Raw genomic sequence first — 18,034 nt, forward strand, 5'->3', positions numbered from 1 at the left:
CGTTGCAATGTTTTGTTGTGATGAACTGTGAATCGTTAAATCTGCTATGCTGCACTGCGCTGCTCTGGTTCGATTTTGGTTTAGTTGTTATTTAGCGCTGAACTCAGCAATATTCCAGCTACATAGCGGTGGTATATAAATACTCTAGTCTGGACCAGACAATCATAAACCAACAATCAATATGCATTTGGTTGATATAATTATTAAAGCAGTAAAGGGTATTTGTATTTCCTTGTGTGCAACAAGGAAGTTGTTTCTGTCCAGCATTGTTTCCAAATATTATCAGAAAAAAGAGAAACGCGGAGATACCAACCAGGATTATACCTCTAGTTTGTGTTTCTTATGAACACAGAACAGCCATTGAATTTCCTGCTATAGGGCTGTGTGAGGAGGTTGTTCTGGCTGCGCTTGATGGCGGTTTTACGAGCGCCTCTTCCATTATCCGGAAAGAGATTTGTCCCTAAAGTCAGACCTGACAATCCAGTGATAGATATTGTGAACAACGATTGACGTCCTCACTGCACGTCGGGGAACAACAGCGAAGTCTAAATCTAGACCAGACAATCCAATGATAGATCTTGTGAACAACGATCAACGTACTCGTAGAGCGACTGCGCACTAAAACGAAATGAATAATCTGGACCAGACAAACCAGTGATTCTTGTAATGAGCAAGGTCCCACGTCGTGCTCCACGATGATCAGCAAAGTCTCCGAGCCTTACCACTTGACGTCACTGCTTTGAGAAATCGGGAGTGCATGAGTATGTGTGTTTGTTGTTTACGCCGCACTCACTCATATTAAGATATGCTGTATTTAATCGAATCTGGAACAGACAATCCAGTGATTCATATCATGAGCATCGATCACGACAAGCGAGGATTGCTGAAGGTCAATTTCAACGTGGATCTTTATGGTTTGATTGAGTACGCAATTACGGCGATTTTCCAATATTCCAGCAACATCACGACGTGTGACACCAGGAATTGTACTCAGGTGGGGAATCGAACACGTGTCCTCAGGGTTAGGTCCCATACTGCCTTCATCCCAAACTGCCAACAAAAATATTGTAGGCAGCGTGGGAAATGATGTTTTGCCCTGTAGAATAATGGAACAGCCCAATTATCAATGACGAAGGGATGTGTCGTTTGGAGTAAGGTAGTAGTAGTTATTTGCTTTATTTAATGTTGCACGCACAACTAAGGTATTTCGGCGACGGGGTAGTACACTTATAAAGAAATGAGTTTTGACAAGCGACGCTTTAATCGTTTTAATTACTCAGAAAACAAAAATGAGACGCTGTCACATCTGAGCAAATATAAAACATAAGTGCAAACAAATACCCACTCTTGACTACCCTCAAAAACAGTTGATAGGTTTGTTGTTTAACGCCCAACTCAGCAGTCTTCCAGCCATAAATAATCATCGAGTCTGAACCAGACAATCCAGTGATACACAGCATCAGCATCAATCTACACAACTGGGAACCAATGACATGTGTCAGTCCAACGAGTCAGCCCATTCAGCGATCCCATTATTCGCCTCTTACGACAAGCATGGATTGCTGAAGACCAATTCTAACCCGGATCTTTACGGGGCCTCAAAAACCATTTCCTATAAATAGTAAAATAACTGAAAATGGTATGAATGGACCATTGAAAAAAAGTGATGACACCAGGTATTCCAGAGCTAATGAAATGTGTTCACCGCGAAATGGTCGACATTGTTATTAACAGCACCACCTGAAGTCTTTAATCTTATGGGACGAATGGGTGGTGTTGTGCTCATGAGTGATAATGTGCTTGTTGGAAAGGTTTCCGGTCCTTCAAATACATTGATAACAATGCTTCACTTTGAAACTAAGTCAGAATTTATTTGTGATATTCAACGTTAAGGCTGACATTTTGTGCATCACTAGTTTTGCCGGACACATCGGTGACGTCCTTCCCCTCCTCCACAATTATCTCCACGTTGTCCACCGCCCACGGCTGCAGCTCCCCCTGGGCCAGGGTGCCGAAAACCACCGCCCCCAGTAGGCAGAACCCCCCACACACGTAAAACATGTTCCGCCATTCTTCCTGGGTTTTCTGTGAACAGGAGAACAGAACGTGTGAGCTGTACCTTATACAGGAATCTTATGTTATCGTGTAATGAAGGACATGTACATCTTCTAAATGGCACTGAGTATTTATGTATATTGGCAGAATTGATAAAAATTTCATTATGGCGTTATCTGTCCACTTTAAAGGCAACACGGCTTTTCATCTGTTATGACGTAAAGTTTCAACTATATAACGGTAGTCAGTAGCAGATTAACTGTGTCAAGGAAAATCAGGAATGGATCAACGGGGAATAGCACAGCTGTATCAAGGTAAACGAGGAATAGCTCAGCTGTATCAAGGGAAACGAGGAATAGCTCAGCTGTATCAAGGGGAACGAGGAATAGCTCAGCTGTATCAAGGGAAACGAGGAATAGCTCAGCTGTATCAAGGGAAACGAGGAATAGCTCAGCTGTATAAAAAAAACGAGGAATAGCTCAGCTGTATCAAGGGAAACGAGGAATAACTCAGCTGTATAAAAAACCCGAGGAATAGCCCAGCTGTATCAAGGGAAACGAGGAATAGCTCAGCTGTATCAAGGGAAACGAGGAATAGCTCAGCTGTATCAAGAAAAACGAGGAATGGCTCAGCTGCATCAAGGGAAACGAGGAATAGCTCAGCTGTATCAAAGAAAACGAGGAATAGCTCAGCTGTGTCAAGCGAAGTCGGCATCAGTTCACGTATGGTCAAAAGTGGGTCAAAATACAGTTTTGCATTTGCTTTCTAGAACCCGTCTTCAGAAATCATACACTCGCAAACCAACAAGGATTTCTTGTCTGAACAGTTGGTCATAAAGCTATTTGTGTCATAACAAAGCAGACCTGTCTCTTTGATGTGTTTGATTGGTTGTTGGCTCATAAACCACTGATTTTCCTGGTCCTGTCTTGAAATATTTACAGCTGAATGTAGCTGGACTACCGCCGGCTGCGGCATCAAATAACATTCACTCACTTCACTTTATGCATAAATATCCCAACTATCCAGTATATATACCATTCAATATGGCATAAGTTCAATGCCAGAACACGGAGTTATTTGGCTTTAACTTTTTTCGAGTAGTATACAATCCCTCACTTATACTTACATTTGGCGTAAGGGCGCCTGCAAGGAGAGGTGCTATCGTCCCCGGTATTGTTGCTACAGAGTTGGAAATGCCGAACAGTATGCCAGCATGTCTGGAACAGATAATCGGTATCGATATTCAAGTTAAATATCATTCATTTGAAGAATCCGTGATATATGAACAATCGAATTTATGCCACGATGCTCAGCTCACCAAGCAGATGGATATTCAGATCGGTGTTTCTTTCTCAAAGACCTGATTAATACTTTCACAAATCTGTTTCTTATTTACCTATTTCTAATACCTGCTTTTTCGCAAATAATTCAAGTGCATGTTAGCTGTATTATTGAAAGGGTTGAAAGGGCATTGTATCGACATTTACTTATACTAATTTTAAAAAATAAATACTTATTTTATTGATCTTAAAAAGCTCCCCGAATTTAACATATCTTAAACTAATAAAATAATTGTACGGATTAATGATTGATTGCCTTCCGCCGCTCAGTAAGATTATTTGAATACATCCATATATACTAAATACTCTCTGGGCTCGATACCACAAAGCGATCTTAGCGCGGCGACTACCAACTACAGATCAACTTCGTTAATATTGTTTCGCTGTATGCTAAAACCATACACGTATGTAGTGCTGTATCAGATAGCAAAATTGAAATCACCCCACGTTGAGCTTGCTTACCTTGGAGCGAAGTCGACACTGTTGACAATGTACCCAGCAGATGACATTCCTAGAAACCACAGTGCTATTGTTATCATGGCAACGGCGTAATATCGATGTTCCTCGTCCACAAACCCTGCTCCTATCAGAAACGCACCTGTTCCTATAAACGCTGAAGATACAACAAAGGGACAATATGATTCTCACATTGTGAAAACAAATATCAACGAACTTAATCATAAAAAATATTTTGATTTCCTCATTTAAAGTCGATAATGAAGTCAGCATCTGAGTGTGTAAGAAGGTATGAATATTTCATTTTGACCACAACTTACATACTGTCTGGAAGATCCTCCGGGTTGCCGTAGTACTGAGGTATTTCCTTGACCGGAGGTAGTCGGCTACCTGACCAGTGACCATTCCGGACACTGTCTGGCTGGCAAAGGCGACAGAAGACAGAAGTCCGTTCTGGAAGGAGAGTACCAGCTATTCATTGCATTCGTCACGCCCCTTTCCGCAATCTTTAAGAAGACTCGTCCCTCTCCCGATACATGTTACGTGCGAAAATACTAAAATCCAATCAGAACCCGCGTAGGGATTAGGGTAATTTGATAAAAATAGTTTTTAAAGTACTTAAATCGCTTTTGGCATTATGTCATTGTTTAGAAAATCTATCTTGAAGCTTTTCTTAGGATAGGACCATAAAACGTTAGCTATTCAAAGGCACGCACGTGCGTTTGTTTACATAACGGCTGTCATGTTTCCAATGAAGTATTTTCTTTGACAAGTTTCCGGGGTGTAGATTTCACGTGCTCTTTTAAACATTTTTAGGTAATGTAATTATCAACAGCTGACAGTTTCACAACAATATACCTCCATATAACTAATCAACTTTACAGTTAAACATGGTACACACATTTCATTTCACTGGGCATATTTGAGTTAGGTGTAGGCTCAGTCCTTCGCATCTTTTTCAGCGTATTCATATGAATTCGGAAAAAAATTCATTATCATTTTTTAAAACACGTTAATATTTTTTAAACACAGCAATTTTCAGTAATGTTTATCACTGTTGGAATTAAACAGAAATAGAGGAGTCTATACGCCAATATGGAATCCTCCCAGAGGGACACGAGTCGCTGTTCGGCTTGTCCCCGAATAGAATTTTTATTGTGTACTTTTGCATATATTTATTTATAGGATGGCCCTTTGGTGACGCATGTCATGATGGAAGCAAGAAATTCCAAAGCTATTTTAAGCGTGCCAAGGTTGTTGGACAGAATCTCAAATTTGAGGTTGATTTTGTTGACGGTGATGTACTGTTGGACGGTGCAGTGATGGTTGTAAACCAGGTGAAGTCATTCACCATGTCTGCCCAGAGTCGGTCATTTGTGGAGAAGCTTTCTGAGAAACCACTGCATCGTGTGTACATGCAGTGTGTGGAACAGAACAACCGACTCCTTCGCCTGGTCTTAAATGTGAAACTGTGGGCTTTCTTTTTGCTGTCCAAGACCAGTCACTTCCCACTCGAAATCGCCTACATGTGATTCTTAAAGAAAATATTTGCATGAAATGTCGATTGTGCAATGAATTTACAGAGATGCCCTTCTTTGGCACAAACAACATATCTTAAACGACATGATGGCATGGCTCGTTTCCTTTACTATCTTCTCCGCCATGCCTGTGGCTTTGAATCCGAGGTCCATCCTTGGTACGACCCTGAACATGTCATAGAAAATGCTGCTTTCAAACTTCTGTGGAATAGGCCCAGCCTCAGAAGAATTCCAGCCAACAAACCTGATCTTGTCCACTTTGATAAAGCCAATGAATTTATTTATATCATTGAATTTTCTGTCCTTTTTGACAGCACCGTGATTGGCTAAATATGCAGACCTCGCCTTTGAAATGTCTCGTTTGCATCTCAAGCACACTATCGTCAGACTACCTATTGTTCTCGGTGCCCTTGGTTTGGTACCTCCTGATCTCGGCGCAGATCAGGAGAGTGCCCGGGTTCTCCACCGGGAGCACAGCCCTTCTGACACTCTGGGTAATGCAGAAGGCTGCAGTGTTGGGAAGTCTACATATTCTCCGGAAAATTCTTGGTGGGTTCAACTGGGCAGCGTTTCCTGGGAGAAGTCCCATTCGCTGTCTGGGCTGCGTGTGGATGGGGCAAGGGCTCTGAGGTGTGCTGACTGTGCCAGGATAACCTGAACCCTCTCTGCTGCATGTTTATCTCAATCTGTAAAAAATAATAATGCATTTGTTTAAGCCCCTAATGTCCAACCATTGCTGCTCAGTTGCGCTGTGCAGTATAGAGAAGAAACCAGTAGGTAGCTAGGAAAAGATGAGCTTTTAGTTGGCTCCTAGGTGCTTCCAGGGAAGATACTGAACTCAGTTCAACTGGCAGAGATGTTTATGTTGCTGGGATTTTCAGGCTGCCTCTCTTCTCAGACCTCAAGACACGATGATGTCTTTGAGGTAAGCTGGTGAATTGATGTCATAGAGGGTTGAGTAGGTGATGCAAAGAATTTTGTATTTGTAATCACCTCTTTCCTGGGACCAAAGCATAGGGGTGATGTGTTCCTGACATTTGGTCCTGGTAATGATCCTGGCAACTCTGTTTTGTACAAGCTGTATCACAATATCACGGCGCAGGACACCAGAATGGGCTCCACACATTATACCCATGTGGGGAATCGATCCCGGGTCTTCGGCGTTACGAGCAAACGCTTTAACCACAAAGTTACCCCGCCGCCCCCACGTGATAAGGTGACAAGTTTGGGACGCTGAGGCCAGTTCTTACCCGGGTGTTTACGGTCACGAGGGAAATATAATACTAGGTAAAGCGCAAACACACATACCTCCTCAATGCTGAAGTCCAACACTTCTTTAAGATATATAGGGATGTTAGTTGTCATGGTGTATATTATCCAGTTAACACATCCGTGTCCAGTAATAAACGCCCAAGATGCCGATGACGTCATCATGGCTTTCAACGGTGTTCGATGTTTCTGTATAGAAACGAAAATATTTGTAAACTACTTTCTTGATTTAAAGAAATAAGGAAAGGGTATTCGTATGTATAAGAAAGAAACCTGAAATGTGAAGAAACACGTAGGAATTACACTGAAAATTTGAAAGCAAGTTTTACACATTTGAACTTTAGACACGACGACGTCAAAACAATGACTTCTTTGATAGACATTTAGAAGATGGGGGAAATGAAAACATGGAACATTTATTAATAACAGGTTTTTGTTTTCAGTAAAAGCTACAGAATGCTTTAGTATTCATACGAGTTGATTCCGACTATATTAAGAGGAAGTGTACATGAGTGACTAACAAATAGTGTTTATTAGGGCTAGCTGAAATGATCAATAATTGGAAATAGGAATAAATATTCATCATTATGGAGATGAAAAGTAAGTTATCGATAATATTTTCTGACAGAAACAAGTTTTAAGTTTCTCATACAACATAAAACATGGTCTGCTTCGAAATTATGTTCAGGACACTGTTTGTTTAGTAATCAATGCAAAAACATGTCACCGCTCACATGTGATGTGAAATATATTCATTTCTTTCAGACATTTTTGACGTTTTCGCTTAAAGTTTCTTCTCCGATATTTATTGAAAATCGATCGATATTTAGTTAACGGTTATCGATGACTATGATCTATATCGATAACTAGCCCAAGTGTTGATACCAGATGGTGAGCATATCCTGCCTCACTGGTGTCGTCCGTCAGTAACACTTGCAATTAATTGAGTGAGTGAGAGAGATTAGTTTATATGCCGCTTTTAGCAATGTTTCAGCAATATCACGGCGGGGGACACCAGAAATGGACTTCACACATTATACCCATGTGGGGAATCGAACCCGGGTGTTCGGCGTGACGAGCGAACGCTTTAACCACTAGGCTACCCCAACGCCCCTGCAATGAAGTTTCAGAGATACTTTGCTAACCTTTCGGAATCATAATTTTGTTTTCTGACTCTTGTTGCCTTGTAGTGTAACGCCGCTCTCACCAATGTTTTAGCTATGGGGTGGCGGTTTGTAAATAATCGAGTCTATTCGGATTTTACTAACAATCTCAGTCCATTAAATTTAAGTGTAATGGTATAAATGGCCTCAAGAATACAGATATATATGTTCCAGTACCTGTCCTGTGTCTCCGATGCTGTTGATGATGTAGTTTTTCTCCGCTGTGGAGATGCGTGGATGCTGTGCTGGTGAGCTGGCCACCGTATAATACCACAACAAGCACCAGAACACCGATATAGCACCTGCAGATATGGGTCAGATATTGGTCAGACCAACCATCAATACCTTATCGGTATGATCTCATTAGAATGAGTGAGTGAGTTTAGTTTTACTCCGCTCTTAGCACTATACCAGCTATATGGTGGCGGTGTGTAAATAATCGAGTCTGGACCAGACAATCCAGTGATCAACAACGCGAACATCGAGAAGGAGAAAGGCATATTCTTGTAAATACTTGACACAGTATAAAATTACAGTGAAATCCTGTTACACTTCCCGAACTAAACAATCTCGTTTGAATATATCCCGACGTTTCAACAGTTAGGAATGTAAGGCGTCTGCAGGGTAACTTTTCCATTTCAAATAAGTCCATGGTAGAGCACGGGTGTTCAGATTCGGTGTTTCTGTTTTACTTGAATTATATAAAAAAAAAACACAATTAAGTATGCTCAACAAAAAGAGATAAGGACATTCCAATTTTCAATATTAAAATATTTAATAGTTCATATCATGATCCAAATAATTCTTAGATATTTAATATTTGGGTGTCCTTAACTTATTTTGTTGGGTATATTTAACGGACAGTTAATTGCCAAATAATTTACCAGTAATGTAGAACATTGACCCCCATCCATTATCAAATCCATAAACACACAGCAGTCCTGATATGGCAAATGTAGCTATACCACCAAACATTGTACCTGGAAGGGTGAAGAAAACTTAAATGTTGTTTTACTCCGCAGTCAATAAAGATAAACACGCGAATGAGTGAGTGAGTTTGGTTTTACGCCACTTTTAGCAACATTCAATCAATATCACGGCGGGGGACACCAGAAATGGGTTTCACACATCGTACCCATGTGGGAATTGAACCCGGGCCTTCGGCGTGTCGAGCGAACGTTTTAGCCACAAGGCTACCCCACCGCCCCTCACACCTGAATGAACAGCAAGCCGCGTTTCAGGAATGGGCTGATCAATCGTTTGGAGTCATGTTGCTACTCTATCCTCGACTGTCTTTTACGGCTCCAATGCCAAAGGAGAACATTTACAACAATACGTACATGTATTTCAACATTGTTTTGAAGAGTTCTTTACCTTTGACCAGGTAACGTTATTACCAGTAGTTGACCTGCATGACACTACAGAGGACTGAGGCAAGGAATTGCAATATCTCCAGTAGTGTCAAGCAAAGATGAAAAGAGATTTGAAATCGGATTGCCAAAATTATTTCATCATCTCTAACACGAACCAGATCGAGAAGTCTGTGTTCGAATAAGAGAAGTACATTTTGAAGTTACTCCAAATAAAGATTTCCCCACATAGAATGTAAACTCCGATATCTAAGCCAGGGACTGTTATTTAGCAATATTTGAATAAATGAAATTATCAGATAAAATATCATTTCTCATTTTATAGAAACAAAAGAAGGTAAATGTACATTCTCAGTTACTATTATACATTCCATACACTGTTTTCTTAGTTGACAGGGTGACATATGCTTTAGAATTTGGCTAGTTGTCTTGAAAGTAGTACAAATTTGACCATTACCTGAATAGCATATCGCTGTTAGTTTGGTTCTCTCCAGGGGCGGCGCCCATCTACCCCACATTGCCTGTGACGCCGGGAAGTACACCGCCTGGAGAACCAGAGACCATCACCTTAACGTTCTTTGACGGCCAGCGTATCAGCCCGTTAAGGCATATTTACGATAAGCATGAGTATACGAATGTAAGCAAGAACACGCAACAGCCCGAGTAACACCAGTAACATCATGTACTCACTTTATGCTTTTTTAACAAATTCCCAGAATGTTTTAACATCTCCATCCCACCCAGTTACCCAGCATCTTCTCCTGTATTACACAACGCTGGCACGAGTTGTTCCATTGGAATAGTATGTTTGTCTCATTTTCTAAACTTAAGAAAATAGTTTCCTTTACAACACCTTAAAATTGTATATGGTTGTCACGATTAAATATACTATGGTTGAATTATCACACGTTGTCTATAACACTTGTGGACAACGTCAAATATCATTGTTCATCCAAGTGAATGTTCATTTATAAAACACAAGATTTGTACCATATTATTGTGGACCAAGCTTATGTTCATTCATAAAACACAAGATTTGTACCATATTATTGTGGACCAAGCTTATGTTCATTTATAAAACACAAGATTTGTACCATATTGTTGTGGACCAAGCTTATGTTCATTTATAAAACACAAGATTTGTACCATATTGTTGTGGACCAAGCTTATGTTCATTTATAAAACACAAGATTTGTACCATATTATTGTGGACCAAGCTTATGTTCATTCATAAAACACAAGATTTGTACCATATTATTGTGGACCAAGCTTATGTTCATTCATAAACACAATATTTGTATCATAATATTGTGGACTACGTGTATGTTCATTCATAAAATCCGAGATGTTTACCATAGTACTGCGCACTAACCTATGTTCATTTACAAACCAGGAAGTTTTTACCATTATGACTTCGTCATTGAAAGAAATTATGCCTTCGGAAACATAGTGCAGAGGCATCTAGACAGAAAGATAGTCTCTAAAATTCGAAATGACTCTATCTTCCAGCTTGGTTCCTTGTGTGTTCCATCAATGTTATCTTTCACGTGTGTGTGTGGGGGGGGGGCGTGCGTTCATGCGTGTGCGTATATGTATACCTGGGACACCCCTAGAAGCACTCGGAGTACATAGGCAATATAGATGGACGTCCGGGCGCCTATTGGTAGAAGCAGTGAGCTGATCGAACCAATCAGCATCCCGATAAACATGACGTTCTTCCCACCATATTTCTTGGCCAAGATTCCAGATGGAATTTGTGTGACGAAGTAACCATAGAAATAAGAACTGAGGAGTCCAGCCTGTTCCGCTTTGGACCAGAAAAACTCAGCAGTCTGAGAAAAAAAGGCAGATAAGATGTTGAAAAAGTCAAGTTGAAAAATTGGCTACAGTTGTTTTAAGGTATGGGCATTAATTGCGACGGCAATATTTATTTTTATTACGAAACTAACCGATTTCTACAGCTACCTGACTCGATGTTTTGGGAATTCTCCTTTTAATAATGTCAAATCCAGGTGAACGAAAAGGTTGTTTGGCACAAACAGTCTTTATTGAAATTTAACGAAGGCAAAGTCACAAATAATTTCAGAATTATTGTTTCTTGAACTAAAGGAACATCCACTTCTGCATGATATTCAACCAATTAAAATGTTCATTCAATAACAATAATGGTGAACCTCTAAACACAGGAATCAAAATTGCCAATTAAATCACTTAAAATCAAAACACTTTTAAGATTTATAAATGAAATCCCATCTATTAATTGATATTTTATTTTCTATATTTCATTAAATAATTGCGCTTTCATTTTGTAATCGACACATTTACTACATTCAAGGTCAGCCAAAATGTGTTAATGTGTTATATGAATGACGCACTGACGCACTACACCTCAAGTACAGCGTCACAATGACGCAGTTATTTACCTCAGGTACTGGTTCTGTTGTTTTGGTGTTGTTGATGTTGTTCTCTGTGTTGTTGATGTTGTTCTCTGTGTTGTTTACCATGCACACAATGGCCACACTCAAGTTGCTCCTGTTAGCTTCAAGTATGATTCCTTGGGAAACACCCCATGAATGCCAATAGCATTCTTTGTGAAAAGAAGGAGGACTCTGAAACGAATGTCAAGTTCCACCATACAGATTGACATGTATTTATAATCTTTCCTTGGCGTGTGTGTGTGGAAAGAATAAGCGGTAAAATCAACCAAAAGCTTACTTTTTAAGAGTGAAACGTAAATACTAGTATGATGTCTTAAGCATACAAGAGCGGAAGGTCGCGGGTTCGATCCCCGACCCCGTCATATCAAAAGACGTTAAAATATGGTACTTGTTGGTCCCTGCCTGGCGCTCGGCATTAATGGGTACAACAAGGACTGGTCGACTCGGAGTCAGTATAATGTGTCTGGGTGGGGTATTCATGCTTCACTGCGGCATGGTATCTCAGTGGGCTAGCACTATAAAACCAGCTTAAGTCTGGGCTAGTACAAGCAGCCGCACATACACATACACACGCATGCATGCACGTCGTCATATGAGCGAAATATTCTCAAGCACGACGTTAAAACCAATTTCACCTCACCTCACCTTAAGCATACAATAATCAACACCATTGTCACTGAGTGATATGACGACCATGTTATTCGACTATAATACAATATAATCTCGGAAGTATATTTATGTATTCCTCAATGGCACTGTAATTTTCAGAGTATAAAGCCACAATAACTCGGTGCGCCTAGTGGCTACTTGTCGTGTATACTCCCCAGGGAGTTGATACTGATTAAACGATGTGCCGTTGAGATTGACATCCAATGTTCGAGAAAAAAAATACCAGCGCCTTGAGCATGTACGAGTTGCGTGGATAAGTGCACTATATAAATATCCTATAAAAGTATAATCATGAAGATTGAAGAGAACATATATATAATGATAATATATGAAACATTTGTCCAACAAGTTAAAATGTTCGCTAATCTTCTGTTGATGATAGGATTTTTTCATAAAACACAGCTCTGTGTCAGACATTAAGTATAAACATTACTGTTGACAGGTGTTTATTTGCAACTTGTTAGAGCATCTGACATCTTGCAATGTCAAATTATTGAGTGTCCTTCAAGCTGATAAGTAGAAAAGCGTTTAGTGCAATCGGATCAAGTTCAACTGTATTTGTGAACGTGCTAATATTGTGTGTGTGTGCGTGCGTGTGTGCGTGTGTGTGACGTTTCATGGTTCCTTCAGAACAGCATCGAAACACTTTGATAACGTCAAAAGCAAAAACATTAGCAACAATACAGTGATATGTGCAGTTTGATTGCTGTTGTAAAGGGCGCTTGACTGGTATCGACCATATACGTGAAGATGAATACCTAATGCATTAAGTCAACTGGAATACATTGCAACTTTACAACGTCACTGGGTCAGCTCACACAAAGCGATCATAGTTCTAAGATTGTGAAAACACTTTTATGATCATAAGTAAGATAGAGAAGCTTCTGGGTTTGACTCCGAGAAAGGTATGTCAACGCTGCACTCAGCAATATTCCAGCTATTCGTCTGAAAATACCTGAGCCTGGACCAGACAATCTGGTGATCAACAGTATAAACATCGATCTAGGCCATCGTGACGTATGTCAACCAAGTCAGCGAGCCTGACCACCCGATCCCGTTCGTCGCCTCTTACAACAAACATAGGTTGCTGAAGATCAATTCTACCCGGATCTTCACGGGAGGAGATATACCCGGATCTTCACGGGTCCAATGGTGAGGAAAGATGACATCACTTACTGTGAGAATGGTCGTCGTCAGTACCTTTTTTGTTTTCCACATGATCCGTTAACGGCGTCCTTTGCGTCCATGATGTTCCTTTCAAACTGGGCACCTCGCACACTGTGGATATTCTGGGATGTAAATGATGGAGAATTTTCCGTTACAAGGCCACCATCACACAGTAACAGTTGGACATGGCTCACAATTACAGAGCGACCACTCAAGATATCAATATTTAGAATACGAGAGTATATATATATATATTATATGCTTTTATTAGTTTCAGCGGTACTTGTTCTTGATATAGAAGTGACCGCCTCCGTGGTGTAGTGGTTAGAGCGTCCGCCCGGACAGCGGAAAGTCACGGGTTCGATCCCCGGTCGAATGATACCAAAAGGCGTTAAAATATGGTACTTGTTGGTCCCTGCGTGGCGCTCGGCATTAATAGGTACAACAAGGACTGGTCGGCTCGGAGTCAGTATAATGTGTCTGAGTGGGGTATTCATGCTTAGGGGCGGTGGGGTAGCCTAATGGTTAAAGCGTTGGCTCGTCACGCTGAAGACCCGGGTTCGAATCCCCACATGGGTACAATGTGTGAAGCCCATTTCTGGTGTCCCCCGCCGTGATGTTGCTGGAATGTTGCTAAAAGCGGCGTAAAACCAAACCTCAGTCAGTCAGTATTCATGCTTAACTGCGGCATAATATCTCAGTGAGCTAGCACTGTGAAACCAGCTAAAGTCTGGGCTAGTACAAGCAGCCGCACCTACACATACACACATGCACATCGTCATATGAGCGAAATATTCTTAAGTGCGACGTTAAACCTCATTTCACCGCACCTTGATACAGAAGTAATTAGTAGACTAAAGAAACATGCCATTCAACAGACTGTGCAGCCAAATCTTAAACGTCATCTACCATCAATGAGTGGTTTCAGATCAGGGTGCTCACCTCTGATTAAGACGGACACTGGATTTGTAGCCCTTTACGTCAAATTTCTTGTGAGCAGCTGCGAACAAGAACAGTAAGCAGTGAGTGAATGAGTTTAGTTTTACGCCGCACTCAGCAATAGTCCAGCTATATGTCGGCGGTCTGTAAATAATCGAGTCTGGGCCAGACAAGCCAGTGATCAACAGCATGTGCATTCATCTGCACAACTGGTAACCGATGACATGTGTCAATCAAGTCAGCGAGCCTGACCACCCCATCCTGTTAGTCGCCTCTTACGACAAGCATGGGTTACTGAAGGTACATTCTAACCCGGACTTTCACGGGTTAGAACCGTAAGCAAACCTTTTAGCATTCTGGTGTTCACTGAATCTGTCCGCCGTCTCTCAAATACTCGTTAGAGTGAGTGAGTGATTGATTTGGGTTTAACGCCACAACGTTCAGGTTTTGTCATGGCGTGTCAGCGTCATGTGGCATATCCTCCCGGCGTTATGGTGGCGTTTACGTTTACCACGTTAGCGAAACTCACGTACACGGATATGGTGCTGACAAACTTCGAACATAATCGGGGCAATGCTGGATTCGAACCTGTATTCCTACCCAAGGGACGCAACTCTGCACAGCGAATTGCGGCGCCTGAGGCATAATGGACGTATTTGTATGTAACTTATACTTGCATTTAAAGTATTAAACAGGTTTGATTTTTTTCAGTTATATCAACAGTGCTTTAGAAACAAACGTTTTAGTAACCGAATAAAAATGTTCTTGTCTTTATGTGTGATGTAGCATGATAAGACAGTAGGCTGAAATCAATTACAAATTACCTTTCTCTTCCCCGGATGTACCAAGACCAAATTTGCACCTAGATATAATATTTTGTCCCGCAGGAATTATCAAGTTCGGGAACGTGGCGTAAGGTTCAGGCGTGAGCGGTGAAAGTACACTAGGCGTTCCTGTAAGAAGCTCTTTTATAGGGGAAAACCCAACTGGTGTAGTGTATGTCAATGTTATGGTTCATTAGTGGCTAGATTCTTCTGCTGACTCATTTGATTAAATTATGCCTGGTCAGGTGCTGCATTAGTCAGTGTGACGTTTTGGCCACATATGCTGATGACGTCACAAAAAATAAGAAATCCGGCGCAATGACCTACTTCGACTTCCTGTGTTCTCCGGTAAACATTTGATTTGCCATATGTTTACTAGTGCTGGTATTTGCATACATCATGCGATACGATACATCACAATGCTAAAATTTTAGTCACGACGATATATTGCCAAAGTATCGTGCACTGAAGCTGCGATACCATACGAATCCCGATATAAGGGTGACGATACGATACTCATCACGATACTAAAATCCTTAATTCTAACACCAACTATAAAACACCTGAATATCAAAACAAAACCATTTTAAAGTATTTCGTTAAATTCCGCCAGCCTTTTGCAATGTTCATTCGGAAACGAGATAATTAAGTTTCTACGCGGACTTTGTGAATGATAATAACATGTGAGCGCTGTCTGACACAGTTCTTGACGCAAGAATTTCCGAGAAAACGTTTACTTTTGAAGGGAAAATATGTAAACAATATTTTAATCATCAAACAAAAGTGACTCTTCTTTTCTTGACAGATATCGCGATTCGGCAATATTCAAAGTGAAACATCGATGTATCGTTGCCCATTTGAAGTATCGTATCGGGATATACGACAATGTAAAACTTTGTATCGATTTACTGTATCGGCGGCCCATGGATCGATGTATCGATGCGTATCGATAAATCGTCACACCACTAATATTTACGACCGGTGGTACCTCTGGGACGGTGTTCAGTCACCTTTTCACGAACACCTGGTATCAACCATATTTAGTATTGATTCATAAACACTCATGATATCCTCCGATATTAGAAGATGTTTCTTCAGAACATGGAATTATTATTATTATTATTAAAATGGTTTTATGGCCCTCCTCCCAAAACACTTTCCCGTTGCTTGTGGATGGGGAATTTAGTTTCATATACAATCATGAACAATTAAGTAAATAATCCCCATATAAAGCACAACCCACACCTGTGAAGTAGAGCCATCATTGACCGCATCCAACTGATATTTATTTTTGAGATTCCAAGCACATAAATTAAATGGGTTGTCATACTGTGAAAGCCGCAGAATTGTGCACATTTACTAAAACGTGGGTGGAGGATGGGGGTAGATATTTTATCGCTTTATTCGTAAATTCCACAGTGTAGGGAACGGGGCATAGATGTCCTTCCCACTTGAAACGTCATCTAGCATACCATTGTCAACTGTGAAGGTCAAAGTCATGATTTCTGATTCCAAATATATATTTGATAACGGTTCATACGCATCGTCCAGAAATTGATGTATTTATACGAACACATATTGTTCTACATCTCAAAGGTCAAGGTTGTCAAAGATAACATATATAAAATAGTCAAACTTGTAAACCTCTCAGATTCTTTCTCGGATATCGAATGTACAAGATTCTGTTTGGTCATTAAGAGGTATCAAACCGCAATATTCACCTCTGTCCCTCCTTTTACAGATACTGTCATTTTTTTGAAGAAGTATACGTAGCATTGCAGGGTATAATGGAAGATGTCTGTTACTACTATAATCACAGCACACCCAACACCCGTAATCACAATTACTGTCCTCCTTTATGCTTCGACGCATTTGATTGGAAAGAAAGCCACTGGAAAATAAGTCTTGAAAAAAGTCACAATTTTGGCCAGGAAGAAGGCCACAGATAACAATCACAATAACCAGTTTTATTAGATTCAAAGTCAAAGTCACAGATATTTATTGTACTTAAGGCCTCCGGCCCATATACAAGTAATACAAAGATATAGACAGCACATGTTACAGACATTTCACAAAAGAAATTACAATTCAGATAAGATATTGCTTCTAAGGATAACAACATGTTTTACAAAAAGCGCTAGATTACGTTACGGTATTACATTTTCATTTTTGGAGGATAGAATGGAAACAAAGGCAGTTGAAGGATATTTTAACAGGTAATTATTTGGGATATATTTTTTCTTAAATCACCATAATGTGGGCATACAAAAGCAAAGTGAATTTCATTTTCTATAGGCGTGTTACATAATGGACATGTCCTTAAACTTCTCTCTATTGAAAATCGTCTGCCTTTATTTACTGATAAGTCTAACAAGCGGGATCGAAAATTGACAAAGGTGCGTCTGATATTTTATAGATGTCAATACAGATAGATATTGTTCTGGTTGAATTAAGTGCTTACATGATCTATACGACTGATATCTTGAACTATTGTCTAGACAGGAATGCCATTCTTGATAATACATGCTAACAGATTGTTCTCGAAATTGCTTAAAAATAGGTTAATATTTCCAACTGTTTGATTTAGCAACACAAATCCAAGCCACGAGCGTCTAATATCAGACGCCCATGTTGTCTTACCCCTATCATCCAAATGTACATTCATGATATGCGATTCTTTGTTCCTGCATTCCAAGGATCTTTAACCGTCATTTTAAACATCTGATTTGTGAATTTATATATATCGGATATCTACCGCATTCTCTATAAACCATACAAGTATGTGTTGCTTGCGCTAGATTAAAAA

General features: G+C 40.2%; 1 protein-coding gene across 1 annotated transcript; it reads right to left on the reverse strand.

The window, feature by feature from the left end:
- Positions 1-1,869: 1,869 nt before the first annotated feature.
- Positions 1,870-11,695, reverse strand: LOC124285711 (uncharacterized transporter slc-17.2-like). Its single transcript, XM_046721987.1, has 9 exons — positions 11,615-11,695; positions 10,790-11,023; positions 9,649-9,736; positions 8,706-8,801; positions 7,999-8,123; positions 4,172-4,304; positions 3,858-4,008; positions 3,182-3,272; positions 1,870-2,085 (listed from the first exon to the last, which is right to left on the reverse strand). Exons 1-9 carry the CDS (start codon positions 11,693-11,695, stop codon positions 1,870-1,872), a joined length of 1,215 nt encoding a protein of 404 aa, XP_046577943.1.
- Between the last annotated feature and the right edge of the window lie 6,339 nt (positions 11,696-18,034).

Source organism: Haliotis rubra, unplaced genomic scaffold (genome assembly GCF_003918875.1).
Source record: "Haliotis rubra isolate DU_JTF1 unplaced genomic scaffold, ASM391887v1 Scf367, whole genome shotgun sequence".
Lineage (NCBI taxonomy): Eukaryota > Metazoa > Mollusca > Gastropoda > Lepetellida > Haliotidae > Haliotis > Haliotis rubra.